Raw genomic sequence first — 26,793 nt, 5'->3', positions numbered from 1 at the left:
CAGGGGAAAACGAGGGTTGTACATTGCCTCTTCCCACACATTCTGCTGATGCTGATGCCATGAACAAAGCAGGGATGCTGGGGCAGGTCCCACAGGAGCAAACCCCTGCAAGCTGCAGCCTGGAATGTCATGAGGAGGCAGGAGGAGATGGAAACAGGGGGAATATCTGTTTCTCCTGTGAGCTGCCAATCTAAAGCACCAAGAACCCACATCTTGTCTTTCAGAAGCTTCCAGGCAGTGGCTGGGATGCAGCAAGCCCCAGGTTTGGCTGGGCACATCTTCATTCATGCCATTCATTAGCTATTCATAAAAGCTCTGAGTCTGGGCAACACAGAGGGCTGGGAAGGGGACAAAATCTGGAGGTGGTTACAGGTGGTGTTAGAGGTGGCAGCTGGAGGTGACGCGCCAGGAGGTGCCCAGCACCTCTCCTTCCTTGCAAGGAGACACTTCAGGTGATGCTGGGGAGTTGGACAGAGGCTAAAATTGAGCCTGATGTGCTGCTGGAGCGAACATGAGTGTCGCAAAGGTGAGTCCGTGCTTGATGCTCTGACTGGAGCCTGAGCTCCTGACTTCTTGCTGGTGGAGACACAGCATTGCCTGCAGCACATGGGGAACACTCTTGGTGCTGACACTGCTCTGCCGGCCTCTAAAAAAAAAAAAACCCACCACCACCACGGTTTGAGTGGTTTGTGGTTTTTTGAAGCCTTGAAATCCTTCCTCCCCCAGCCTGAACTATTTTGGTTTCTGTTGTCTGTTTCTGGCTCTTCCCTTTCTCCTTCTGCGCTCTTTCCCTGCGTTGCCTTCTCCCTCCCCAAAATAAATGCTGTTACGCTTTGAAAAAATACCCAATTAGGAAAAAAGCAGAGATCCTCTGAGCAGAAAAAGCCTGTGCTTGGGAGTATCCAGGTCAGCTCCTTTAGCTTCGCTTGCTCACGCACGGAGGGAGTGTACAAATGCTTCTGTCAACCAGATGCACATTCTGTCGTGCTCCCAAGGACTGTGCGGGCGCCGCTGCGGAGGATTAGCCCGTTTAGCCATGTAAAGCTCTCATTAACTCCTGCTGAGTTCAACAAAAGTCTTTCTCGTGTAAAAGCTGAGTAAAATGGAGTAAAGATTTTTTGGGCTTTGGCCTAATGATTTTTTTTTTTTCCCCAGGAAACAAAAACAAACAACAAATATTTGCCTATCAGGAATTTTCTTGCTGCTTTGCATGGGGCAGCATCTTACAGGAGATGCGAGGGGAGCAGAGCCTCACACGGTGCGGTGCTGCTGGGGAAGGGAGAGGGCTATGACATGACGTGACGTGTTGGTGACATGCTACATCAAACCAAAATGGTAACTGCTGAGCCTGCTGGCATCTCAGGGCACTTCCAGCTGCTCTGTGACAGAGAGGGCAGCGAGAGGGGCTGCTCGTTCTGCCCCCGCGTGCCACAGGGTTGTGTTCGGCACTGGGTGCCGCATGCCACACAGGGGATGTGCCATGCTCCGTGGGAGGATGCTCCTGCTGCGGCGTGGGCGGCTGCCATAGTAGGAGAAGGGCTACATGTGCAAATGCAAGAGCCCACGGACTCGTCTGCTCCAGCTCTTTGAGGGATTTATAGTGCTGCCCATGGCCAGGTGGCTCCTTGTGCCTGGCGTGGGAAGCAGGGGACAGGCTCCCTGATACCCCTGTGCTCTGCTCTGCCATCTGCTTTGGGTAAATAACCCAAAAGGGCTGTTTGCCTTCCTCAGTTCATTTCCTGGTAAAAACCATCCTCGAGTGGTTCCCAGCTTTCCCAGACCAATTGAAAAGTCATGGTTGTGGATGGGGATCTTCAGTCTGCCATGTCTGTGGTGGTGGGATTTGCAGTGGGAGGGGCTCAGGGTGCCCTGTGATGTCATTCTGGGGCACTCTGGCTGGAGTGCCAGGGAGGGAGATGGCATCTCTGCGGGCTGGGGGCTGCTTTGGGTGGCTGCGGTTGGAGAGCCAGGGTGTGATGTGCTGGGAGGGAGTGTGGGGTTGCTGCCCTTCCCTTTTAACACGGTCCCTGTCTGTCCACAGGTCAGGTTACCCGCTCGGAAGCCATGCTTGGATTTTAATAGCCATGTTCCACCTAGCCATGGACCTTGCCAGCTGCCAGCCCCCAGCCCCCGGCGCCGGAGGGAGGCTCTCGCCGCGGCCGGCGCTCCGGCACAGACTGTCCCGTGGCTCGCTGTGGGGCGCGGGGAGTGGAGAGGAGCTGCGGCGCCCCGGGCCCCCCTGGACCTGCGCCCCTGCGCCCCCCCTGCAGAGACCTCGCTCTCGCCGGCCGCCCCTCAGTGCCCCGCTGCCCGACGGCCACCCCCTGCGCCGGCCGCGCTCCCGGAGGGGCCGGCGGCACCTGCGCGGCCGCGGCTTCGCCCCACGGGACGGGCGGCCCACAGTGCTGCCTGAGGTCATCGTCTGGGGCCCCACGGGCGAGGAGGACTCCCTGGAGAGCAGCACTCTGCCCGGCGCCTTCACCACTGCCCCCGCCACCACCACCACCACCGCTGCCACGACCACCGCCACCACCGCCGCCGCCGCCGCCACCGCTGCCACGCCGCCCCGCGCGTCCCCCAGCACCCCGGCACCCGTGCCCGGCGGGGACGTGCCCCGCAGCAGCCCCGGCCGCACCAGCACTGCCGAACCGGCCGCCGGACACAGCAGTGGAGGCAAAGATGCTCGACCACCCCGCGGGCTGGGAGACAGCACAGGTAGGACCTGCCAGGGGCCGGGGCGATGGAGGGGTCATCAGGAGGGCTGGGGGTCCTGGACTGGAGGGGTCACCGTGAGACAAGCGTCCCAGTGGCAGCACTGCCTGGGACAGAAGTTAGTGTGACATTAAAGACATGCTTGGAGGTGAACGGCAGTGCTGATTATCGCTTTTACCCGAGGTGTTTTCCAGCCACTTGCTGTGTTTTCCCATTACAGTCTCCATCCACAGCCATCTCCCGTAATAGCGCTGAGCGCGGCGCTCGGCGCAGCGATGCCTTCCCCCAGCGCTGGCTGCTGCGTGGACATGGATGGGAAAGCTGCTTCACATTTATTGCAAATTATATTTGTTATTGCTGATATTAAACCGTGGGATATCAGTGGATAGTTTACAGAATTTACTCACTGTGCATCGACTGCTCTGAGCCCACTGTGATTTTCTAGTCGAAATGAAAAGGAATTTTATGGCCTGATCTTAATCCCAATTAATTTATCCAGCCTGCCCTGCTTGGCAGAAAGAGACGATGTAACCAGGATGTTGTTCCTGACTTAAAGGAGTTATTTATAGAGGCAAAATAACTCCCAACCTACACACCTTTTACAAACACTGGAATTGGCTGGATAGATTAGCAAGGGAGTATTGATAAGGGCTGTGGCGTGAGTCGCTCACTGCGTGGTGAGATTGTCAGTCTGGTCTCCCCAGATCTGCCATGGGTGGCTTTATCTGATCCAGGAGTGGGAGGTCCAGTGGGCTCTTTTCCCTCTGCCAGCTGCGGGAGCCCCTCTGCCTGCCCCAGCTGTGGGAGGATAAGTCCTGGCATGTGCTGCGGCTCTGGGACTTACTGAAGTGAACTGCCTTGTTTAGGTGGGGAAGAGCCAGTGGTGCTGCCACTCACCCGCTGGTGCCACCCGCCAGTGCCACCAGTGCTGTCCTGCCTGGCCACAGAACGACGGGAGCTGCAGCCCCGGCAGCTCCCAGGGGGCCCAGCTGCTTTAATCTGCTGGCTTTAGCTCTCATTAGGGGCCTTTTCCAGGATCGGAGTTTTTGCTAATTAACTTCTCTTTGAGCGGTGAATGTGATAAACTCCTTTACAGGGCTAAAGGCCCTGTTTGATCCCAGCCCGTCCACCCTCAGTTGAAAAGCTCCTGAGCTCTAGATCCGCTTTTTGTTCCAGTGCTGGGGCTGAGGGTCCAGGAGGGCTCCCTGCATTCTCCCAGCTGGAGCACCGTGCCCCTGCCGTGCCTTGGGACAGCATTTTGGAAGCGAGCAGCCGACGCCGTGTCGAGACAGGGTCCGTGCTCTTGCTGGTTGTGCTGGCGTGGTGCCTGCGCGAGGCTGTGTAGCTCCCCAGCCCTGCTCCGCTCTGTTATATAAGCTGTAGCGGCTGGAAGTGTTTGTTCTCTGCTGGGAAAAACATATGGCTACAAATGAGGATGAGGTAACTCGCCTGTACGCTTTATGTGCCTGAGCGAGCATTGCCAGTCCCTGTCCAGTGACGGGAGCCCGGGGCGGGTGTGATGCTGCTCTTGCTGCCTGTGGTCCCTCCACTGTCCCTGGCAGCTGCCTGGGGTGTCGGGGTGGTCCCACCTGCGTGTGGCACCCGCAGGAGCTGGGATGATCCCAGGAGCTGGCAGAGCTGCCCCAGGGCTCCCTCAGCCATGCAGACCCGCATCGCCCGGCATGGAGCAGCACCCTCAGTCCCAGCAGAGCAGGCACTGCCATCCTGCTAATGAAGGTGCTGCTGCCCCTGTGTCCCTCCTGTGCCGTGTCCTTCTGTCCCTCCCTGTGGTGCTGGAGCGGGATTCGCCTCTGGACAGCTGGTGATGCTGGAGGACTGTGGGGTCCTTGGGGTGCTCACTTTAGTGGAGGCAGCAGCGCTCGCTGAGATGAGCAGTGGGAACAGCTCTGCTCTGTGACATTGTCCTCTCACCCCCCTCCTCTTCACTGAGAAGGAAAGAAAAAAAAGCTGGTAATGCCTGGGATGAGAGGAGAAGCTGGCTCATTCCCTGGCTCGGTGGGTGCTGCCACAGGGGTTCAGGTGACCTGCAGCTCAGGTGTGCCTGTCCCGATGCCACCCCTGCGGCACAGCACAGCGCTGCTGGCATCAGCTGGGCACACAAGATGTTCACCCAGGCGTAGGTTATGCTTGTGCTTTTCAAAAATGTGCTTCCTTTTTCGGGGCTGTCATAATCATTTTACTCTGGAGCAGGGAAAGAGAGGAATAATTAAAATTCCAGCACGCTGCAAGCGGGAAGGGCTGTGAGGAGCCCTCACCAGGCACTCTCTGCGTAGGCTGGGCTCCTCCACCAAGACAGAGCATCCCCCAGTCCCACAGCCTCAGCCAAAGCAGAGGAGAGCAGAATGAATTGAAGCTGTCAGAGTGAGGCAGGAATTGCACTCACTGGCTTGTCCGACACTCCTTTCAGGAGCATTAGGATAAAGCTGTCTTTAATTAAACCTTTAAGTGCTTTATAAGGCAGAAAACTCCTCGTGCCTTCTGCTGCTCTTCGTGGTGTTGCAGTTGCCGCACGTTTGGCACCACGCTCTGTGGGCAGTGAGCTCCTGACGGAGCCGGTGCTCAGGGACACCCCCTCCCAGGGCTGGGGTGCTCCCAGGCGGAGGCAGGGGCTGCATGGGTGTGAGTGTGAGCACCCTCTGTGCCAGCAGCCAGATCTCAGCTCGTTTTGGCCCCAGCCCACCTGCCTCCCCCTCCCTGCCACCGGCTGGGAGCATGTTGGGAATAAATAGTAATGAAGACACATTGGCTTCCTGCTGGGGATGACCCTCCTCCAGAAAGAGAGTGCAGTAGGGGTTGCTGGATGCGAGGAGATAGTGGATGCAAAAAGCTTCAAAGGAATTAATTAAAGATAAAATGTGTTTTAAAGAAGACCCTGGGCGGTTGGGATGGAGCCGCCTCTTTGATCCACTGTGCCAGGGAGTGGGGAGATGCCGCAGCCGGAGGAGGGAGGGGAGGTGAGGGGGCTGGATGGTGTCTCCTGGGCCAGCACAACCGGTCACCCTTCCCACGAGGTTCCCAAAGGATGCCTCGTAAGGTCGTGCATCAGCTGTAGTTCTCCTGAAGGGTGGAGGGTGATGGTGGAAGCAAGGCAGGAGCGTGGCCATCAGCTGAGCTCTCCCTGCAAGGGAGACGGGACTCTCCCTCCCCGGGGTGCCCAGATGGTGAGTGTGCCTCTGTACGTCCTCCCACGTGCATCTCAATGAGCCAGAAACTCTCCTCTGCTGCTCGCTGAGTATTTATTGCTCGTTGATATTTGCTGTAACACCTGAGCAGATAAGTCCCACTGTCTTTAGCATAAGCCTCTAGGATCTTCCTTCTTGGCAAGAACATTAAGCAGCGACAGCATGATATTTTCCTTCTTTCATCAGTCCAGCCCAAAATATTAGGAGGTTACCAGGAACCTCGGTGGGTTTTTTGCTGAAAAGCTGCATTTTCACCTCAGGATGACTAACACTCCCTGGGCTGGGTTTTGGAATGATCACCCTGATTTACCAAGTGTAAAACCAAGGGGCAGGCAGGGGAAGAGAGGACCCAAGGCAGTTCATGGCACAGTGGGTCAGGCAGCAGAGGAACTGGCTGTGCACTGGACCAAGGCTTTCCAAGAAGTCTCCTCCCATTTATCTAGGCCTCGTGGCTTTTGTAAATTATTTTCCTTGCAAGCTATTAACCAGCAGTAGGTTCATGCTATGACCGAGTCTGGCTGATCCCCCCTGGGTGGCCACAACACACTCCTGATTGAATTGTTCTGTCCAAAAGCAGCTTTATCAGGGCATGAGGCTCTTGGGGCTCAGATGTGAGTTCTGATGGCCGGGGAAGCTGTAAAGCCTCTCAAGTCCAGCCATTTTGCTCCAGACTCTCCACGACGCTCAGGAGGAGGCATCGGCATCCCGCTGCCCAGGGCATGTGAGAACAGAAGGAGATTCATGTCAGGGATGAGGATGGGATGCTGAGCTCTGCCTTGGAGAGGGAGATCCACATAGCACATCTGCAGGAAGGGGCTGGGATGCTCCGGTGCAGCCCTGGCCGGGTGCAGCCAGTGTCTGGCCCACAATGGTAACTCCAGATTTCTCCCTACCAAATGAAATGGAGCTGTTTTCTCCAGTTTTAATTTTATGCAGCTTTGAGGCCTTGACGAGGGTCTTCAAAGAGTTGTGGCTCGTAGCTGTTTTTATTGGGAAAATGAAAAATACAGGCTCCCTAACCAGAGCTGTTGAAATAAAGGCCTTGGGGGATAGAGGTTCTCTTTGTTTTTAATTAAGAGCTTATATCTCCTGTTCGCTGCCACTGCGTGCTCCTGCAGTAGCAAGACATTAGTCTCGAATGGATTTTCTCATGGAATTAATTCCGTTGATGCAGAGCTGTCCGGGAGCCGTTTCAAAAGGTGTCCAGAAAGGCCAAACCTCAGCGCTTTCATCTCAGCAGCAAATATATGGTCTTTAAAATAACAGATAAAAAAAGCCCTGGCACTGGCTTGCTCTGAGAAGATTGGGGTTTTGCCCAGGGTGTGGGGAATCGGGAGCTGGGTTGTGCTGCCCGCCAGGATGCTGTGGCCCCTCTCCCCCCACCGGGGGGGATGAGAAGGCCTGGTGAGAGTGGAGCGCGCTCGGATGTCACGAGAGTGGAAAAACCCAGCAATATTTCAGCATTTCCGAGGGTTCAGAGAGCTCCTTTGAAGAGCTTTCCCTCCTGGCAGGCGGCACACGGAATTCTGCTGCACTAGCAGAAGCACAGGGGCTTGGACACACTTTCAGTTCCATTAAATACTTCTCCTGTAATTACCCTCCAGTTAAATGGTCACTGCGTCAAATCGCCTGGTAAAAGCCTTGGCGGGGGGAGCCCTCACCGGCCCCTCGCAGGGCTGAGGTGTTTGCAGGTGCCATGACTGGTGCCAAGTGTCCCTCCCTGTCCTCCCGTGCCCATTTCTGCCCTCCCTGCAGCTCCCTGCTTCCGCAGTTAATAATTGTAATTACGTGGCCACCGGGTTCTGTGGCCCATTGGGATCGGAGCTTTTGCCATGGAGATGAGCAAACAAAACCCTGGCACTGTAATCCTTGCTCCCAGGGTCCCTCTCTGGGGGCACAGTCTCTCACTGGGAGTTATGCCTGTGCCAGGCAGCTTCCCATGCTGGAGGAGGAGGAGGAGGATGATTTTGCTCTATGAGCTATTGATTTTATCTTCCAAGTCCCCTTCCTCCATCTGATTAGGCTCCAAGGGCCATGCCTAAAATACCACTTTGCCTTTGGCAGCATCTCTCTCCATCTCACCTCCCCCTCTAGGTGCTGTGTGTCCCTTATGGGATGTTCCCATCTCCCAGGGTACCCCATCCATTAATCCCATCCCTTGCAGATTGGCTGTTTCTGTCTGATCTTGCTCCATACAGCTCTACATTCTTTGAGGACCCAGAGGAAAGAATTGCATGTATTTGTAAAGTAAAAATAAAGACCCGGGTACCCTTTATTGCAGTGAGTGTTGCTATAGGGCTTCCCAGGGAACCATCCTGGGAGGATGTCGAGTCCAATCCCTCTGTCTGTCACCACTGTTGGGAGAAATATGTCCTGTCCCCTTGAAATCCCCCTGGGCTCCAGTGCAGAATTAATACATGATGCAAAGGAACTTTCCTCTGTGCCGGTACATATGGCAACTTATGTATGTGATGGAGTCTAAAATTATCCAGCCCTTCTTAAAATCCATGTGTCCTGCTCCGAGGAGCTGCCATCCTTCCCAGTGCTCAGCCACCTGCAATCTGTTCTGCCTGTGCCTTTCTCATTACGTAAATACAAGGATTAATTGCATCGTTAGGTTCTCCCGTGGCCCTGCCGCTGCTGCCTCAGCTCCCAGCGTTTCAGAAGGTCTCGTCCCCAACGCCGCTTCTGTTTCCAAAGGAATGGGGCACTGGGCTGGTTTGATTTTATTTTTAGAGTCTTCCCTTTTATCTTTTTCAGCAGCGTCCCACTGGGAGCTGCTCCAAGACTGCCGTGCGGGACGCGGCCGGGCTGGCTGCTGCCGGGGTGGGCGTCGCTCCTGACCCGGCACGCGCGGTGCGAGCTGCCAGCCGCGCTGCTCGGTCCGCCGGGACGCGCTCCCGTTGTGGCCATCCTCCGGGAACCCAGAGTGTGGGACCAGAAGTCCTTCTCCACGCCTTGCCTTCAGGAGGTTGGGTGCTAGTGGGAGGTGGGGAGCCTTGTGGTTGTTTCCCTGTGAATTGCCCCGGGAGATGTGAGCCAGAGGTGGAGCAGCCGCAGAGCGAGTCCTGTGGCTCTGGCTCGCAGGAATTGGCTGCTGCCTGCCCTGCCGGCACCGGGGCTGTGAGTGAATCCTTCCCCATGAGCAGTGGCTGCCTCAGTGCTGCCCAGCTCTGCAGCCTGATGGCCCCCAGGCCACCCCCATCCCTGGCCAAGCCGTGGCCTCGACACCGACCCCATCCTTGCCCCTGGACATCCAGGCAGGAGCCTGCCTGTGTGCTCTGCTGTGGGAAGGAGCAGTGGTTCCCTTGCCATGTGCACCTGTGTGAGCTGGGGCTGCTGCACTCGTATGGCACAGATGCGTGCATACATATATATATATAAAACTGCTTATTTTCCTGTCATTCTAAGACTTATTTATTTATTAAAACTACCATCCATCAGGAGCTGCAACATCTGTTTGTGAAAAATAGCACATCCTTGGGCTGCAGCCAGGAAAAATCATTTCATTATGAAATTGCAACTGTAAGGCTGCACAAAATCACAAACATACTGTACAGCGAGCTGCTTTTGTTTCCAAACTGCTCATTAGGAATGATCCCCGAGCCAAAGTGATACCCCATAGAAGGTGAAGAGGGGGAAATGAGCCCACCCGATGCACGAAGTGAGCAGCCATCAGCACCGTGATTATTATCCCTGGTGAATCCTGCGCCCAGTGCAAGGCTGTGCTCGTCTCCCTTTCCATCCCGGAGGGGAGACGTCTTCACTTCTCTTCCGTTCTTCGTGCCTAATTCGGGCTGACAAGGAACATACTTGAGAGGATAGGAAATGAGGAGCCTGGCTTACAGATTATTTTGTGTAAAAGGCAGGAGAGAGGATTGCAGTGCCGCTGCCAGGGGCTGCATGTGGCTGCACACCGGGAAGGGCTGGTAGGGGGCTGTGCAGGGAAGGGGACTCTTCAAGGGTCCCCTCGGCTCCCATCCCCACTCTCTCTTGTTTCTTATCTCCACAGGTCTGGCAGTTCATCAGATAATCACTATTACTGTGTCCCTCATCATGGTCATAGCTGCGCTGATAACAACTCTTGTCTTAAAAAATTGGTAAGGTCCCTCCACACCTCCTGCTCTGCTTGGCTTGGGGGGTGGTGCGGGACAGGGACAGGGTGGGGACGGGAATGCCAGCTGTGTCCAGCTTTGAGTGCCAAATCCGCTGGCACCCTCTAGGATGGCTTTGGAAAGGCATTGCAGGAAGAAATGGGGGGTTTATACCGAAACCTCAGAAGGAGGTTGGTGTACCAGGGTTCAGCCGTGCCCATGCAGCTCCCTGACCTCTCACCTCCTGTCTGGTGGCTTTGGGGACCAGCACGTGGCTGGGGTTGGGTGGCTGAGTCCCATGTAGGACACATGTGCATCGGTGCTGCAGGGCTGAGCACTGCAGTGTGATGGCACCTGGAGAGGTCAGAGCCGTGTGTTGGGTCACAGCGGGTGTTCCCGGGACCTGCCTGGTGCTGCCAGCAGCTCCTCTGCTTCCTTCCCTATGCAGCTTTGATGCTGCTCCATAAATCCCCAGCCTGGCTCAGCAAGAAGCAGCTGCATCTTCTGCCCTTCCCTGGGATCCCAGGGATGAAAGGGCACCTTCAGAGCCCCTCAGGTGCCATGGTTCGAAGCGTGCCCCATCCCCCAGGGCGCTGCTGTGCTCCTCCAGCTTCATTTGCTCCTGTTTATTCTCTCAGCGTGGCTGGGCGTATGGCAAAATAGGTTAGCTTTCGCTCCAGGCACTCCTCACTTTACCTATTTTCCCAGGGAAACTGGCCTACTTTGAGGTCAGCGTTGCTGGTGTAGCGACGCGGCTGCAGCGCGGGGCTGGGGAGAACGGCCGTGCGGTCCTGCCAGTGGCTCTCTCCTCTGGTCCAGCCCAGCCCAGCCCAGCTCTCTGTGGGTGCTGCAGCAAATTGATTCCTGTAGCCAGGAGGCAATTAGAACACCAGGTTGATGAGGAGCCCGCTGGCTCCCCAGATGAGAGGAAAAGCTCTTTGCAGGGGTAGGGAGGCATCTTCATCTCGGCAGAGCCATAACTCAGCGCAGCAAGTGGCCAAAAAGGCCGAGGTTCTGGCCCCACAGCTGAGCTTGCTTTGGGGAGCAGCTGGTGACACTCCCTTCCAGTATTTCAGATGGGATTTAGTTCACTAAACTTCCCTGGTTGTTGCAGTGTTTCAGTGAAGGAGCAGGGAAAATAGTTTATAAAACACTTGTGGGATTTGTCTCCAGTCGTGGCAGTGAGTCATTGATCCGGCTGACCACGGCTTGGCACAACAGCTCAGTAACTGCTGCTGAAGCCAAAAAGGGGAAAAAATAAATCCAGTGAGCAGTGTAGAATAGAAATGGTTTATAGAAAGTGAAATTGGGAAATCACCAGAGAAAATGCCCAGCAGGGAAGCGCAGGCAGCACCCAGGTGTATCCCAGCTGGAGAAGCAGCACCTGGGAGTTTGCTCAGCTCTGACCAAAGTGCCTCTCAGTTCCTCACACCGTGTGTTGGGTGACTCTGGGCATTGCTGGTGCAGTGAGGGCCGGTGCTCCAGGGCAGGGCTGACCCACATTGTACACCCTGGCCCCAGCTGGACAGTATTTAAGGTCCCTTCCAACCCGAAGCATTCCTTGATTCCCCGATTCTCTCTCCATCCAGCTGCGCGCAGAGCGGGCGCCCGCGGCGCAACAGCCACCAGCGCAAGCTGGACCAGCAGGAGGAGAGCTGCCAGAACCTGACCGACTTCGCCCCCGCCCGCGTGCCCAGCGCCCTCGACATCTTCACCGCCTACAACGAGACGCTGCAGTGCTCTCACGAGTGCGTCCGGACCCCCGTGTCCGTCTACGCAGAGGACACGTTGCACTCGCCCGGGGATTACAAAACGACCTTCAACGGAAACAGGTGAGGAGGGCGCCCTGGTTTCCCGGTGGGTTGGGGAGCACTGTCCAACTCTGGTGATGGGGCTTCGGTGCCCTGGGGGTATGTGGCAGAGCCACCCTCCTCTGGCTCACAGCACTCACCTGCCCCATAGCTTAGTGTGGGACTGGCCCCCAGACCCCTTGTCCTGCCTGTGGGGCTGGGGAGGTGCCTCAGCAGTCCCTGGCCCCACGTGGCTCGGCGAGCTCCGGCAGTGCTCAGCACCACACGGTGTGTTCAGTTCCCAGCTGCTGCTGCCAGCACGTAAAATGCCGCTGGATCCATCTTCCAGCGCCTGTGCTGTCTCCTCAGTGGCATCGGCAGAGCTGCCGGGCTGCGAACGAGCAGGTGATTAATGGAGGAGCAGGCGGTGAGAGCCAAATGAAGCGTTTGGCTGGCGTGAAATAACGGCGCATTAACAAGGGGCACCACGGCAGCTGCCGGTGCGGTGCGAGGGATGCAGCCCTGCTCTGCCTGCCCCTCGCCTGCCCGGAGGGAGGGGGTCAGCAGCGATGGGGTTGGGCTCCCCATGTCCCAGGCTGGCACCAGAGCCCTTTCACCGGTCACTGGTGTGGTTTTATCACGTAGTGAATGTGTGTCCCCATCAAAGGTAGAGGGAAAGCCAGGAAGAGGGTTTTAATGGAGAAAACAAGCAAGTAAGTCCTCCAGGCAGCCTGGTGGAACCATGGAGTGCATACCACCTGCAGATTGTGTCTGCCTGCCCAAACAACAGGTTGGGAGCCAGCAGCTCCACAGACATCTTCTTTACCAGCATCTTTTGCATGTGCGTGGGATTCTGCTGGTCCACATTTTCCAGGTTATCCTCAGACCTCGGAATATAGAGAACTGTCCACCTGCATTAGTTTGATGTGAACCCCAGCCAGGTGACAGAGGATGCCGGTGTTCTGGCTCGCAGGGATCACAGCTTTTCTGCCACCCAGGGACGTTCTCCGGGACCCTCTGGCCCTGAGCACTTCCTGGCAGCCTGGCAGACCCAGGCCCATTCAAAGCATCACTCTAGAGAGATGTAATTTTTTCCCCTTAAAAAGCTGATTTGCATGTGTTACGTACCAGCGTGTACCAGCCCCTCTTTCTGCCCATTGCAGACCCTCTTCTTCTGACCGGCATCTTATTCCCGTGGCCTTTGTGTCTGAGAAATGGTTTGAAATCTCCTGCTGACTGGCCGAAGCCTGTTTGACTTCTGGGGGCAGGGCAGACGCCAGCGGGCTGTTTCCTGGTACGTACCGCGCTCCTCGTGTCCATCCCCCATCCATCCTGTGCCCCCCGCCGTGCCCATCGTACCTTGCCTGGTGCCATCCTGCCCCTTGCGCTTCCTTCGGGGTGTCAGACTCAAGCAGGGTGGCTCACCTGACTGGCCTGGCTGACACCCTGCCATGGGTGGGGCATTGAGAGCCAAATGGCTTTTCCAGGGAGATTAATTGCAGACAGGCCACACTAGCAGGTGGAGACTGGATGGATGTGGATTGGAGAGCAAAGGGTCCCTGGGGCAGACTTGAACTTCAGCCTGATCCCATGGTTCCAGCCCACCTCTAAAACCTCAACAAGCCACAGTAATTTCCATACTGTGAAATGGCCTGATCTGTAATTAACCTCTGGTGGCATGATGGACAGCCCGCCTCATCTGAGCGCCACCCGTCCAGCATGCACGCTCCCTCTGTACCTGAAAGCTTATTTGGTGCTGTTTGCTGTCATAAACACTTCCATGCTCACTGTGAGGGTGCTGGGGTCCTCTGCCTCCTCACCCTCCTCCTCCTTGTCCTGCTGCCGAGCCCCCTGCTCTGCAAAGCCGACCCTGCGTGCATGGTCCCAACCGGTCACCCCTGCTACTGTGACCAAAGTTGTGCAGTGATGTTGTTGTGGTTGCAACAGGACAGACTTAGGGGATTTTCTTCTCTTTTGTTGAGTTGGCTCGAGCCATTTCTACCTCCTTGTGTCACTTCTGAAGGTGGCACAGCACAGTGGTGGCAGGAAAGCAATTAAGGGTCTGTGTGTGCCAGCTCACTGTGGGCAGTGGTGCCCGCTCGAGCCACACGCTCAGGTGAATTAATTGCTCTGTCCCAAGTCCCTGCTGTAATGAATCATATATTCAGTGTAAATGAAATTTCCAGCCTTCCCTGGCTGCAGCTCGCTCGGAATAGCCTGTTTAACATTATGCACAGCTATTGAACACAGAAATATAATTAGATTAGAATGGAAGGGAATAAAAAGTTAATGGTCTCGGCTGTGCTGGGGCTGGCAGTGTCTGGGCAGGGCAGGTGAGGTGTGTGGTGGGGTAGAGACCAGGGGTTTGGCTGGCATGGCCCTGCTGCCCCCCTGGAACCTCTCCCAGAGCAAGTGGCTTCACTAGGGAAGGTTAAAGGCTCTCACTCCCCACCTGTTGATGTGCTCGCTTTATTTCTCTGACTCTTTTGTCATGACTGCCGTCTCATGGGACAGAGGGCGAAGGAACCCAGGTGGGAGCTGATGCCAGGAGCAAGGGCAGCAGGAAGATGAGCAGGGAGGTTCTGCAGGGAACACCAGTCTCAAAAGGAACAGCAGTAACCCCCTGTGCCTGCTCCTGGGCTGCAGCCAGTCTGTCAGGGCTTGTGGCTCTCCAAAGCAATTGCAGATGGAGAGAGCAGGGAATGCTGACTGGGAAAGCTGGGAATGCTGGCTGGGAGAGCCAGTGATGCTGCAGTGGGGGCGAGGGCAGAGTGCAGCTCATTCCTCCAGATCCTGGCATTTACCACATTCAGGTTCACCAAATTGGGGTGTGCCTTTTCCGCTCTCAGCTTTGTAGTTTGGAATGTCTCTCCACTGGCTTAAAGTGTATTAAAAAAAAGAAATAGCACACAAAACAAGCCAACTGCACTCGGTGCCATCCACAGGTCTCGTGCCTCAAGTCCAGGGAAGGAGAAGGGGCAGCTCAGAGCGCTATGGGAAGCCTGTGAGGATCCCACTGCTCCCACCCGAGGTGCTGTGAAACCTTGGGCCAAAGACCGTGCCCTGACCACCATATGTTTCTTTAAATAGCCTGAAGCCATTCCGTTATGCCTTATTAAATTCTTGAAATTCTCATTGACCTGTTTTCATGGAATCCATAAAACGCACATTGGTGCGCTCTGGAAAAATCTATCCATCTTTTACCTGGAGCATTAGCTCTGTAATAGCGTTTCAATTACACATACAATTCTGGAAGCTGCTGCTTGGTTTCATTAAGGATAACAAAGTAAGATAAATCCAAAACCTGTTTTCTGCACGTGTACCTGTGTGTAGGTGTGTTTGCACCAGGGTTTTTCTGGAATACATTTGCATAAGTGGTACGTCCTGGTCCAAACCAGGTGCTCGTGGGAATTCCCTCAGGTGAAAGGAATGCTCCCGAGTTTCACGTGTCGCTGTGTAAAGTGCAGATGGCGTTAAGATGAGCTCCCTGCTAGCCTGTCCCTGCCACCGTGGTTGTCTTGTGCTCTCAACCGGCTGCCAAGTGCCAGAGGAGCAGTGGGATGGAGGGAAGTGCTGGAGGAGTGGAGGGATGGAGGATGCCTTTCCAGCTCTTGAGGAGAGGTGGTGGACGAGGAGATGCAGCTGCTTGGGCTGCGCTGATGCCGGAGGAATGATTGTTTCCTGGCTGGCGTTCACAGTCACAGCAAGGTCACCTGAAGGGGACAGTTGCCACTGACCTGCTGCACCTCAGCAGAGATGGAGGATGCTCTGGAGCACGTGCAGCTTCCTGGCTGGAGAGGCTACACGCGGCTTTCTCCTCCCAGCCCCTTTCTCCTGGTATTTTACAAGTTTAAATTGACAACACTTCACATCTCTGAGCTGTCTGATAGGCAAATCAGTGCTCCCAAAAGTGTGGACCTGGAGCTGGAAGCACAAGATGGGACAGGGATGGCAGGACAGAGGGGCTGCAGATGTTTCATCGAGATGAGCACTGGGAGCCCAGTTGGAGTTTAATGTGAACTTCCCATGTGACAGTCCCTCAGCCTGGTGTGAGGGCTGACCACTGTGCTGTCCAACCGGCAGCCTGGCCTTGGAGGATGCTGATGGCCTCATCAGGCTGGGCACCACAGCACAGGGTGGCTGGTTTGGCTTGATTTCATCCTGGCTTTGGGGCTTTCTGAAATGAAGTTTGAGATTCCGCATTATTCTTGTCCTTAATCCCACTCTCTTTGACTGAAAAACCCCATGGAATGAGATTATACAAAAATCTGTAAGGTTGATCAAGCGCTGACCTACTTTGCACAAAGAGGCTATTTGGGATACAATACCAATTGTACCCCTTGCCATCACACGTTAACCAGTGCTCACCCAGAGCCACAGGATGTTTGGCACTGATGGCAGCGAGGGGCAGATTTGGGGCCTGGCAGCTGTGCTGGTTTGGTGACATCAGTCTGACCCTGCCCTGGCACGGGGCGGTGAGAGCTGACAGCATTGTGTGGTAATGCCACACTTGAACACGGCAGCAGCTGATGTGATGGCCCCGTTCTGCCTAACAACAGCAAATGGTTTGTGTTAACATTAACAGATAATGAGTCATCATAAAAAATCCCGGCTTGTCTTCGGAGGAATAACAGCAGTCCCAGCACAGCCCTGGCGCAGGAGATTAAGGACTCTGGAAAATCTGTCTTGCTAATTAAGACTTCGGGGTTGTTCCTGGAGATGGTGTATATTGGGCATCTTGCTTAAAAACAGTGTTGGAGAAAGAGCTCTAGGACAAAAAGCACCCTGCGTTCCGAATGCTGATCCCAGCCAGGCAGAGGGCACAGCGTGGACTAGGGGGCTGTGTACTGAGCACTGTTGTATGGGCTGTGTGTACCTGCTGGCAGCTGTCTCAGGCACACCCAGCAGCGCTACAGCACATTTCACTGCGTGGAACAGCACGACAGAAAGCCAGTGGCTGCACACTAATGATGGGGAGTGATTGTCTTTGTATTGAGGGTCTGAGATTGCGTAGGAAGACATCTTCCAGTAGACAGTAAATAAATAGCTTAAGGACTTCAATAGGATCTCTGGGTTGGTGCTTAACCAATTCTCTATTGATTCTTTAGATTTAACTTCAGCAAATTTTGTTAGTGCTTGTCATCATCATCTCATCACTTGCTTTAGATTTAACTTCAGCAAATTTTGTTAGTGCTTGTCATCATCATCTCATCACATCTCAGCACTTGCTGCTCGTGGCCTGAGTATGAGAAGCTGCAGAACACAGTGATGACTGGGAGTAAATCTTGTTCTGGAAAAGGACCCAGGGAGATAGAAGCAGTGGTCCCAGGTCCCCAGCACACACCAGCAGCTGATGAGGAGGAGGAGCATGTCACTGGTACCCCACTTCCCCAGGATGCCACCGCAGCAGGGGGGAAAGAGGGAAAAGCCCCCAGGCTGTGGGGAGCATTGAAGCAGCAATGCAAGTTGCAGTGCAATTCCCTGTCATGACTTAATCTTTCTTTTTCTTCTCGTCCTCAACAGGATTCCATTGGTGAACCTGTAAAAAATATAAAAAAATAATGGGTTACCTGTACCTACCATTTCTGTTTACCAGTAGGAGACTCAAAGAGCAGCGTTCTATGGGCCAAATATATTTTTATAAAAATGAACATGCCTATAGGTAACTGCATTGTCAAGGAGCACGGTTTTGGGAGGAGAGAAAGGAAAGTGTGTGAGCAAAGAATCCCGTGGAGGAGGAGGAACCGGCGAGGGATGAAGAGGGAAGGACTGAGCGCCTGGAGCCCGGCCGTGGACGGTGACTCTGAACCTGTGCCAATAATACCATTATGTGCCATGAACCGATGCAAAGACTTTGTGAGGAGCCGTGTCAGTAACGCCTGGAAACGTTGTGGAGGATGAGTGGGGCGTCTCTTCTGGTGGGGTCATCCATTCCGGTCCATACGCGTACATACATATGGTATATGTAGAGAGAAAATATATATATACACACACAAACACTTTTTGTACTGTAGCAATTTTTGAAGATCTTAAATACTCATTTTTAAAGAAGATGTCATGGGCTAAAAGTCTCATTTCTTTAACACGCATCATGCAAACCGGGTGATCTGACGTTTTCTACTTTGGCAGCTTGTCTGTCAACCTATATGTGTATATATAGGTAGACATATATACATATATATACGTGTGTGTGTATGTATAGACATATATATGTATGTATACATATATATATATAGTTTTGGTTCTTTTTGGAAATGCTTTTCCAGCGTGGTGACGTGACTGTGGTGGGGGACAGCTGGGGCTGCACTGCTGGCAGGAAGCAAGGGAGAAGCTTCCTAAAGACCATCTGGAAGGCAGTTCAGGGCAGTGGTGAAGGTATTTCCAGGCTTCTGTATTCAGATACATCACCAAGGCCGATAGGAAGAAGCCGGAGAGCCTGTGCCTGCCCCATGTCCAGAGCTGCGATCCCCACCGTGATAGGTGTGACACCTTGGGGCTGGGCAGGGCAGGTTTAAGGGGTGGAATTCCAAAAGATGGGCCTCTCTTGGCAGAGGAGACAAATTTCAGCACTGGGATGTGGGAGTCTTTTTGGAAAATGGCTTCTAAATAGGCCACAGCACCAAAGATCGCTCAGCCCTGTTTGAGAAACAAGAGGAAGGACCTGGTTGCCTCCTGCCCCAGCCCAGGGCTGTGGAATCAAGGGAGCTTTTTCCCTTGCTCTCCTGGTCTTGGCTGGCTCTGCTGTGGCAAGAGAAGACACAGTCTGCTGTCCACAGTCCTAGGGATCGTTTAATAGTGTTTAAAGGGATTTTTCTGCCAGGGAAGCACAGTTCTGTGGATTCTGATTTGGTGTGTTGCTCTAGAAAGACACCCATGGCCCAGCCAGCTCCAGCTGTGTTGGGTGGTGTTGGTGGGTGCTGATGAGGATGCCAGCTGACCCTAAGCCCTTTCCATGGAGTCAGGTGCTGCCGTGCCGTGCTGCACGTCAGACACCAGGATGGGGCTCGCTCGGGTCCCTTCGCCGTTAGGTGGGTGAGAACGACAGCAGAGATCAGACCAAAGTCCTCTAGTTCTTTTTGTAAACTGCCCTTGGTAAATACTAGTGTTTTTTTAGAATTGTCCAGATCCACATTTCTACTCCCCTACTAATTACTCAGCTCCTTTTCTTTATGATAATGAAGGTGCATTTAAAAAAAAAAGGTAGAACCCTGTGGTGTTGGACATAGCCACGAGTGCGGTCTCTTGTTCCCATGTCCTTTTCTGTCCTTTTCCCATGGAATTGCACAGTCTGGATTATTTTTTCTGAATTTTTGGATGCTGCCTCGGACAGAAGTCTTCCTTGCCAGCCCTGACAATAACCTGCAGACTTGAGCCAACCATCTCCCAGGCAGAGCGGGGTCTCCTGGGTGGCTCATATCCAGCTCTCCAGAGCCACTGGATGCCTCCATGGAGGAGGGGAGACAGTGTCTTGCTAGAGCAGTGACCCCCCCAAAGGGGCTTTAGCCTTCCCTGGGAAAACATGAGGAGTGTCTGCCTTGGGAAGTGTGGAGTCTGAGCGACTGCTCCAGGGTCATCTCAGTGTCCTGGGGCTTTCCTGTGGCACTGGTGTCAGTGGTGCAGTCCCTGCGAGCTGCCCTCACTGGCACAGGTGTTGGGTTCTCCTCCTCTTTGTGACTTCATGGTAATCCATCTGCTCCAGCTTGGAGCCATGTCCCTTGTGCTTCTCCCATCGATCTTCCTATTTATTTCATTCCTGCGGGTATTCCAGTGTAATCATGATAGCAGTAGGACATGAAATGTATCTCAGCTCCCTTGTTCCAGGGCGTTTGAAGCAGTGCTCTGCTTCTGCATGGATGGAACCTGCTGCCTGCAGGGAAGTTGTCAGGCAGAGCCGGGGGATGGCAGGGTGTTGCGGGCAGCGCCAGTGCCAGTGGTGGTGGGGATGGGGATGGAGAGGCACCCGGCTCGTGGGAAATTCCCTGTGGAGGTGGGAAAGAGGAGAGGAAGGAATGTGTGTGTGTGTGTGTGTGTGTGTGTGTGTGTGTGTGAGAGAGAGAAGGAGGGTGAATAATTGTGACCCTGAGGACAGGAGCAGGTTTCAGAGGGCAGGATTTGCCCGAGCTTCCCCCACAGTTTGCAGCAGGACACATCCTGGTCACCCGGAGCCGAGCGGTGAACCAGGGAACAAAAGTAGATGCACAATCTTCCCTTATTTATAAGGACCAACAGCACTTGCACTTTATCAGAGGAAGCCTCCCCCATGCATGCTGGACAGACAGGGCCGCTGCTGGGGGAGGGAGAGGAGGAGGAGAGAGGACAGGGCCGGAGCTGCCGATGTGGTGATGTACAAGGCAGCATCCAGGCATCCCAAGGTCTTGCACAGTGAAATGAACTGTGGTGATTTCATTCCCTCCTATTGATGAAAGCCAAAAAACAAGAAAGAAATGAAAACAGAAAGTTGCATTTCCATGGCATAGTCTGTTGAGCAGATCTTCCCACCGTGGAAAAGCAGGGAAGCGTGATGTTCTCGGACATGCTCCCGCAGGAGCTGTGTCATATTTTGGGCACATCATCTCACCCTGGGGTTCTGGAAGCTAGAAAAAATAGAAGTTTTGCTCCTTGCTTTGCTGTAAGCCCCCAACCTGCTGCTGCTTGTTTCTTTTTGGTTCATTTTCCGGATTCCTTAGCCCCTGAGTCGTCCCTGAGAAACACACCATGGCAGCCAAGAGGCTGCCACGTCCCCCAGAGGTGTCATGGAGTGTCTGTGTGTCACATGTGGCTCTGTCTTAGAGAGGCAGTGGTGTGGGATGAGCCACCCACAGCAAGGAGAGGTTGGCTCTCCTTCGGCTCTGCAGCAAACCCAGGACTCTCCTCCCTCCGAATCCCTTGCAAACACTGAGCAGGAGCCTCAGGACGTGGTGTGACTGCAGGGGCAAGGGCTGCAGGCAGAGCCGTGGGCACCACTGGTACCAGTGGGCTCTGTCTTGCACCAGATGAGCTGGTCTGGGACTACAGCTCCAAGCTCCCATGTCATGGCACCTCCGGGTAGGGCGGGCAGGGTTTGATCCTCAGTCCCTTGATCTTTGCAAGCCGGGGTCTCCCAAGGGCAGCATCACCCACAGCACCCCAGGCAGGGCCAGTCCTGGGCGGCCGCCTGTCTCTCCAGATCCGATCGTTTACCTTCACTCTGTCTTCCCAGCTGGAGAAAGGGCGGCCTGTGGCAGTGGCGTGGAGGGGCTGTGTGGGCGTGGTGCTCCGTGGGGTCATCGGCACCGAGCCCGCCGGGAGGTCACCACAGCGACAGCAGAGCACGGGGTGGATTTCAGGTTACCTCTTCTCCACTGGCAGCTCATTGCAAAGGAAGGTAGTTCAGCTCAAATGGTAGTTAAATAGTAGATATTCTACACATATTATATATTTTGTAAAAAAAAAAAATTAAAAAATAAAATAGAACAAAAATATATCTATCCTATCCCAGCCCGCCCATTTCAGGATGAATGTGGTTGGAATTTTCGTTCAACCAGGTATAAAATCTGTATGTGATTTTTTCAAAACCAGCAAGAAATCCCTTGCCATTTCCAAGTCCATGGGTTTGGTCTCCCGAGCTCATCTAATGCTTCTCACACATTTTTAAGAATTACTCTCAGCGTTTGTAGGTACATTTTTAATAGTGTCAAGAGTGGAGATAATATTTACTTTGAATAAAGTATATGTTGCACAAAAATGTACACTAAGGGCACAGATTTCTGACCCAGATTCTTCTATTTTAGGTTCCGAGGGGTTTATTTTTTTTGTTTGATAGGACATGTACAGTGAAGTTTACACTTTTATTTTTATTTTGCCAAAACCCGTTTTCTAACATGAGACAGTTTTACTTTGTAACCGGTTTTACATCACTGAGTACTTCTTTCTTTTCCTGGGAAATTCCTGCACCGGGAGGCCAGCCGGGCGCGGTGCCGGGCCAGCCCAGTGCCGGTGGAAGCGCTGTCGCCTTTCGGCATCGCGGCTGCTCCACGTGCCCGCGGCACGAGCTGGGGCGATGCCAAAAGGACCTTTTTTCTTCCCGAGTGGTTTTTAATTTGTCTCTGTCCGTGGAAGCCGTGTATTTGGAAGCACTGTAAATGCCACCCTGTCCCCTTGCCCTCTGTATATTTAGTACTCTGATGTTGCTATTAAAACTGATATGAGAACCGCGCTGCCAGTGGTGACTGGGTTCATCCGCGCGCGCCTGCGGTTCCCGGGGAGGGGACGGGCTTGGTTTGGGGTCTAGGGGGACTGACCCATCAGCAAGGAGTCGAGTTGCTTCCCTGGGGAAACCCCCCTGTCCCCAGCTGTGCAACCCTTGGGTGAGAGGCTGGGAAGTGGTCCTGCCTTCATCCTGGGACCAGGGGGTCCCCCCACAGCCCCCACCTCCACACCTTGCAGCACTGGCAGGAGGGTGATGGGTCCTGAGGCTTACCCAGCACCCCTAGGGCTTGGGGGAATTGATTAAGTGTCACTGATGATGTTTTAAACAAACAGCTCTGCTGTGGAATCATTTCACCCAGTTACCTTTTTTACCTGAGGAGTCCTAGCCGTGAGCAGGTCCCTGTTAAGTGATGTCTCTGGTTTGCACATTGGCTGTGATGCAGGTGATGATGGTTCACACTTGAGCTGGCCCTGCAGCTGTGCAGCCACATGCTGCTTGATGGACAGATGGACAAACATGGGCACAGGGCAGCATGAGGAGGGCTCATGCCAGGCAGTAGGGACAGCTCCCATAGCCCCTCGTGCTCTCACAGCATCCCCCTTCCTCAAGCCACCATGGGACAGCACAGCTGCCATTCCTCACGATGCCACCTGACCTGAAAAGGAGGAAAAGCCTTCTTCAGTGTCCATGCTGGCTTTAAAGAGGGATGACCTGGGAAGACAGAGCTCAGCACAGCCATCTGCCGCTTGCATTCCCAGGCTGCGTCAGGAGCTTCTCCGCAGTGCCGGGACCCTCCACAGCTCTCTGCCAGACCAGCACAAAACCAGGACCAGAGATGCTGCCCAGCCCCAGCCCAGCCAAATCTCAAAAAGCTCCCTTCTGCAGGATAATATATAGGAAAATGGGGAGGGACAAAGTGAGATGCTCTTCATTTAGGGCCAAATTGCCAGCTTAAATCACCATGACAATGTGTACAAGCGAACAGGATGCGAATGGCCTCAGAGCTGCATATATCAGCCGGAGAACTCTGTTCATTTCCAGATGCAAGTGGGATTTCAGGGCATGAAATACAGTGTTGGGATCTCATTCCTTTCCCTGATATTTATCACAGCCGGAAACGTACTCACCAGCCTGAGCTGTTCCAAGTGTCACTGCTGGGAGCACAGAGGAGAAATATTGTGCTGAGCCGTGGGAGAGAGACTGGGGGGGGACAAGGAGAGCGGCCAAAGAGGAGAACCAGCATCCCTGCTCCCTCCAGCACCCCTCACCCCAGCGTGGAGCCAGGAGCATCCTCTCCTGCTGCTCACCCCACCGTAAGGGGCAGTGAGGGCCAGGGCACAGCCACCACACACTGTGCCCTGGGTTAAACGGTGCCATGAGCGGTCCCCGGCGCTGGAGGTGCCGTGACAGGGTGACTGTCCCCTTGTCAGCTGGAGGCTGCCAGCTCGTGTCCCTTCAGCAGTGCTCAGCAGGGTGGGGCTGGAAAATGAGGCTGGAAACAAAACACCACACACTGGTGCCGCAGCGCACAGTTCTGATAAAAAGTAGGACTAAGCATTATCCAAGTTTAATTATTATAATTATACCGGGGCGAAGTAATTGCTGGGGATATTTTAAGCATCAATCAACACGCTATTTTGAAAACTGAAGCCCTGATTTACCCAGGGCGAGGTGCTAACCATCAACAGGCAACAACAGTGCTGCCGGCAGCAGGAGGAGCCCACCGGGAGGGTTTGTGAGCTGGTTGGAGCTTCTGAGCTGCAAATAGGGATTTAGGGGGGGAGGGTGTGAGACACACAGCAGGAAGATGGAGAGGGGTCCCCTACATCCCATAAACCCTTTCCTTGGAGCCTGGATCCAGCACTGGGATGGGCTGCAGGAGCAGCATCAGCTTCAGGAAGACGAGCTGTGTGCAACGGGCGACCCCAGCTCGGCAATGGCTCTAAGGAAGATTGGCTGGGGCTGGATGATGTAGCGATGCTGAAATCATTTAAGCTTGTTACGGTGGTTTCTATGGCTCTCTGGCTGGATGTAACAAATTGTCTGCATCATTTTCCAGATGGATCATTCCTAAATCATCTAGGACAGCCTTTAGGGCTCCGCACTGAAGCGGTGGAAGGCACTTCAGTTCAATAAATGCTGGAACTGTGCTATATCAAATGCTATTTCTTATTAAAAGTGTAAGTACATCATCCGAGCTGATGGGTCTCACAGCCAAGATCTCCACACTCTGCACCTCTCTGAGTGGCCTTAGCTCCCTGCAGGGATGGGGGACAGGGATGGGGCCACGTGTGGGTGCCTATGGTGGCAGGCAGGGTGGCTCTGCAGCAGAGTGGAGGGAACATTGGTGGACAGGACTGGCCAGCAACTCATCCCTACCCCCCTTTCCTCTCCCCAGCTGGGTACCAGACCCCGGCATGTGTCCAGCTCCTGGCGGATGGCGTGGCCCAAGGGTGTCTGAACAAAACCATTTATTAAAATTGGAAATAACTGATTCATCAGTAAGTTCTGTTGTAAAAGGGAGGGTTTATCACCGCTGTCATCGCTGAAGCAGCCCACGGGTCACCTGCCCTGGCTGAGCCCAGAGTGTCCTGCAGCAGGACGAGCTGCCCGGCTCCTCCTCCGCACTTGGCCACGGCCGATGAACGACGAGCACTGAGAGCAGTTTGTTACTGCCAGGCCATTTGTGCTAATAAGCAGTTCGAGGTAGTGAAGCCTCTCAGCAGAGATGACTTATGGCAGGAGGGGCTGGCAAGGAAGAGCCCCAAGGATGCTGCAGTGGAGGAGACCTGCGTGGCACACACTGGTGCAGCCCATGGTGGGCTCAGTCCCTGGTGGGTCAGTCCCTGGTGGGCTCAGTCCACAATGGAATCAGCCCATGGATCTCCTCTGCCTGCCCACCTGGGATGGTGAGTGCAGCAGCTGCCTGTGGCTTGCACTGAGGACCAACTTCCCGATGGGACTCAGCATTTTCTGAGGACTCGGAAAGCACATGTGGATGCAATTCCCAGGTTTCAAATGCCAGGCTGGCGTTGGATCTAATCTTGGGCATTTCTGGTGCTGATGGGACCTGAGCCCCAGGACTGTGGGACCTGTTCAGCTCTGCCAGCACTGACATGTCTGTATGTGTTTAATAAATGTACCAGAATGAAATCCTCGCTGTTCCTGCTTATCCTTCGAGCATGATATTAACTGAAAACTGACATTTATCTTAGTTCTCTGTCAGGCCAAAACAGGGACAGACTTACTTGAGGGTTTTATTATCTTTCTCTTGCAAATTTTCAAGCATGAATAAGTGCTGTGACTGGCAGGGAGGACGGAGGCGGGAGCTGGTGGTGGGTGCCCTGGGAGCCCACGCCTCGTCTCTGTCACAGCAGGACCAGCACAGGAGGGGTGGGAGCAAAAGCCCTGGTGGCACTTGAGGACAAGGTGAAATCCTGGTGTGAATCCCACCTGACACCCAGGTCAGCAGTGCCAGGGCACACAGCTCAGGGCCCCTTCCCAAGCAGGGCATCCTGTGAGCAGCGATGCCAGGGAAACACGTCCACCTCTGCGGGCGAGTGTGTCCTCTCAGGTGAATTTATTGACCTGTCAGAGGGCTCAGACGTGGCTGGCAGTGCTTTTCCCCTGCAGCAATTGATTCCAGTCGGCTTAGATCAGGGAACAGTTGATGTCTTTGCCTGATACTCGCTCTGGCCTTCGATTACACAGCGTTTAGGAATATATCATGGGATTCACTGGCAGGAGCACATTGCCTGATGGGTCTAATGGACAGCACTAACAGGTATGGCTATGCATGGTCTTGGAGCTTTAGTTTCCCAGAAAAAGCCACAGTTAAGCAATGCAAATTCAGCCTCTGGCTGCCAGCAAGTGTTTCTGAGCTCTCTGCTAACTGCTCTGCTCGTGGTGGTGACATGGGGCCAACCCCAACTGAAAAGTGGAATCTAGCTCAGTCCTTTCCTCCAAATCTCCTCTCTGCCACCTCACTGGCTCCATGACCTGAGCTGATCAGAACCAGTCCATGCCCAGGGTGCACTGCAAGGGACACAGCACAGCTGGTCTCAGCCAAGCCCAATCAGACAGTGGTCCAGGGCTGGCCAGCCAGGGGTCCTGAATGCCTGCTGGTACAGGAGCCAGGCTGCTGTCCTCCCCCAGGCACCTTTCCCATCACCAGCACATCTTCCTCTACTTAAAAGCCCGGCCAAGACTCTGCCCTCGTGTTATAAAAAGCACAGCTTGACATTTGTTTTTCCCTAGCTATTTCTCATCCATGTTTTCCTTCTCTCTTCACCAAAGTCCCGACCAGCAGCTCGGCACAGAGCAGTGGATTGCAGCCAGTGCCATTTGTGAAATGGGTCTGTGAAGCCATGGGAAGAGCCATATCCATGTAACAGTCCATAAAGCTGTCCATTGGAGCAGTTATCCATGCAGAGCCCCTGGGAGAGAAAAGCCCCACATTCACCAATTTGCTTTCAATCAGTCCTGAGAGCCTCTCATCTGGGAACCATTCTGCATCCATGGATGCTGCTAGTGCTGTGGGCTCCTATATTTGCCTGGCATTCTCCCAGGGATTTAGGAGGCAGGAGCCCTCAAATCCTGGCCCCCATGGGCAGACACAGGCACACTGGGGCTTTGCTGCAGCTGTGTGTCCTGTGTCACCCAGGCAGGAGCTGGCTCAGTGTCCCTTGTCCCATCACTGCTTTTCCAAGTCTGGCAGAGAACATAGCTGAAAACCAAGTGCCAGGGCTAATATTTAAAATGCCAGTAGAACTTTTTCCCTGAGGGTTGATGACAGGTTTTAGTGC

The 26,793-nt window shown here is 54.2% G+C and overlaps 1 protein-coding gene across 1 annotated transcript in view; it reads left to right on the top strand.

Moving 5' to 3' along the window:
- AJAP1 (adherens junctions associated protein 1) overlaps nt 1-21,993 on the top strand; it is a 35,735-nt gene extending 13,742 nt beyond the window's left edge. The window contains exons 2-6 of the mRNA XM_050322400.1: nt 2,042-2,715; nt 9,928-10,015; nt 11,599-11,841; nt 12,963-13,093; nt 17,323-21,993. Coding sequence (XP_050178357.1) covers nt 2,042-2,715; nt 9,928-10,015; nt 11,599-11,841; nt 12,963-13,035 — 1,078 coding nt within the window. The 3' untranslated portion in view covers nt 13,036-13,093; nt 17,323-21,993. The remainder of the gene's footprint in view (nt 1-2,041; nt 2,716-9,927; nt 10,016-11,598; nt 11,842-12,962; nt 13,094-17,322) is intronic.
- Nucleotides 21,994-26,793: the final 4,800 nt, after the last annotated feature.

This window comes from Myiozetetes cayanensis, unplaced genomic scaffold (assembly GCF_022539395.1).
Source record: "Myiozetetes cayanensis isolate MyiCay16 unplaced genomic scaffold, myiCay2020 scf28, whole genome shotgun sequence".
Taxonomy (NCBI): Eukaryota; Metazoa; Chordata; class Aves; order Passeriformes; family Tyrannidae; genus Myiozetetes; species Myiozetetes cayanensis.
Note: the sequence above shows the minus strand (reverse complement) of the source record. Positions and strands in the feature narration are given on the sequence as shown.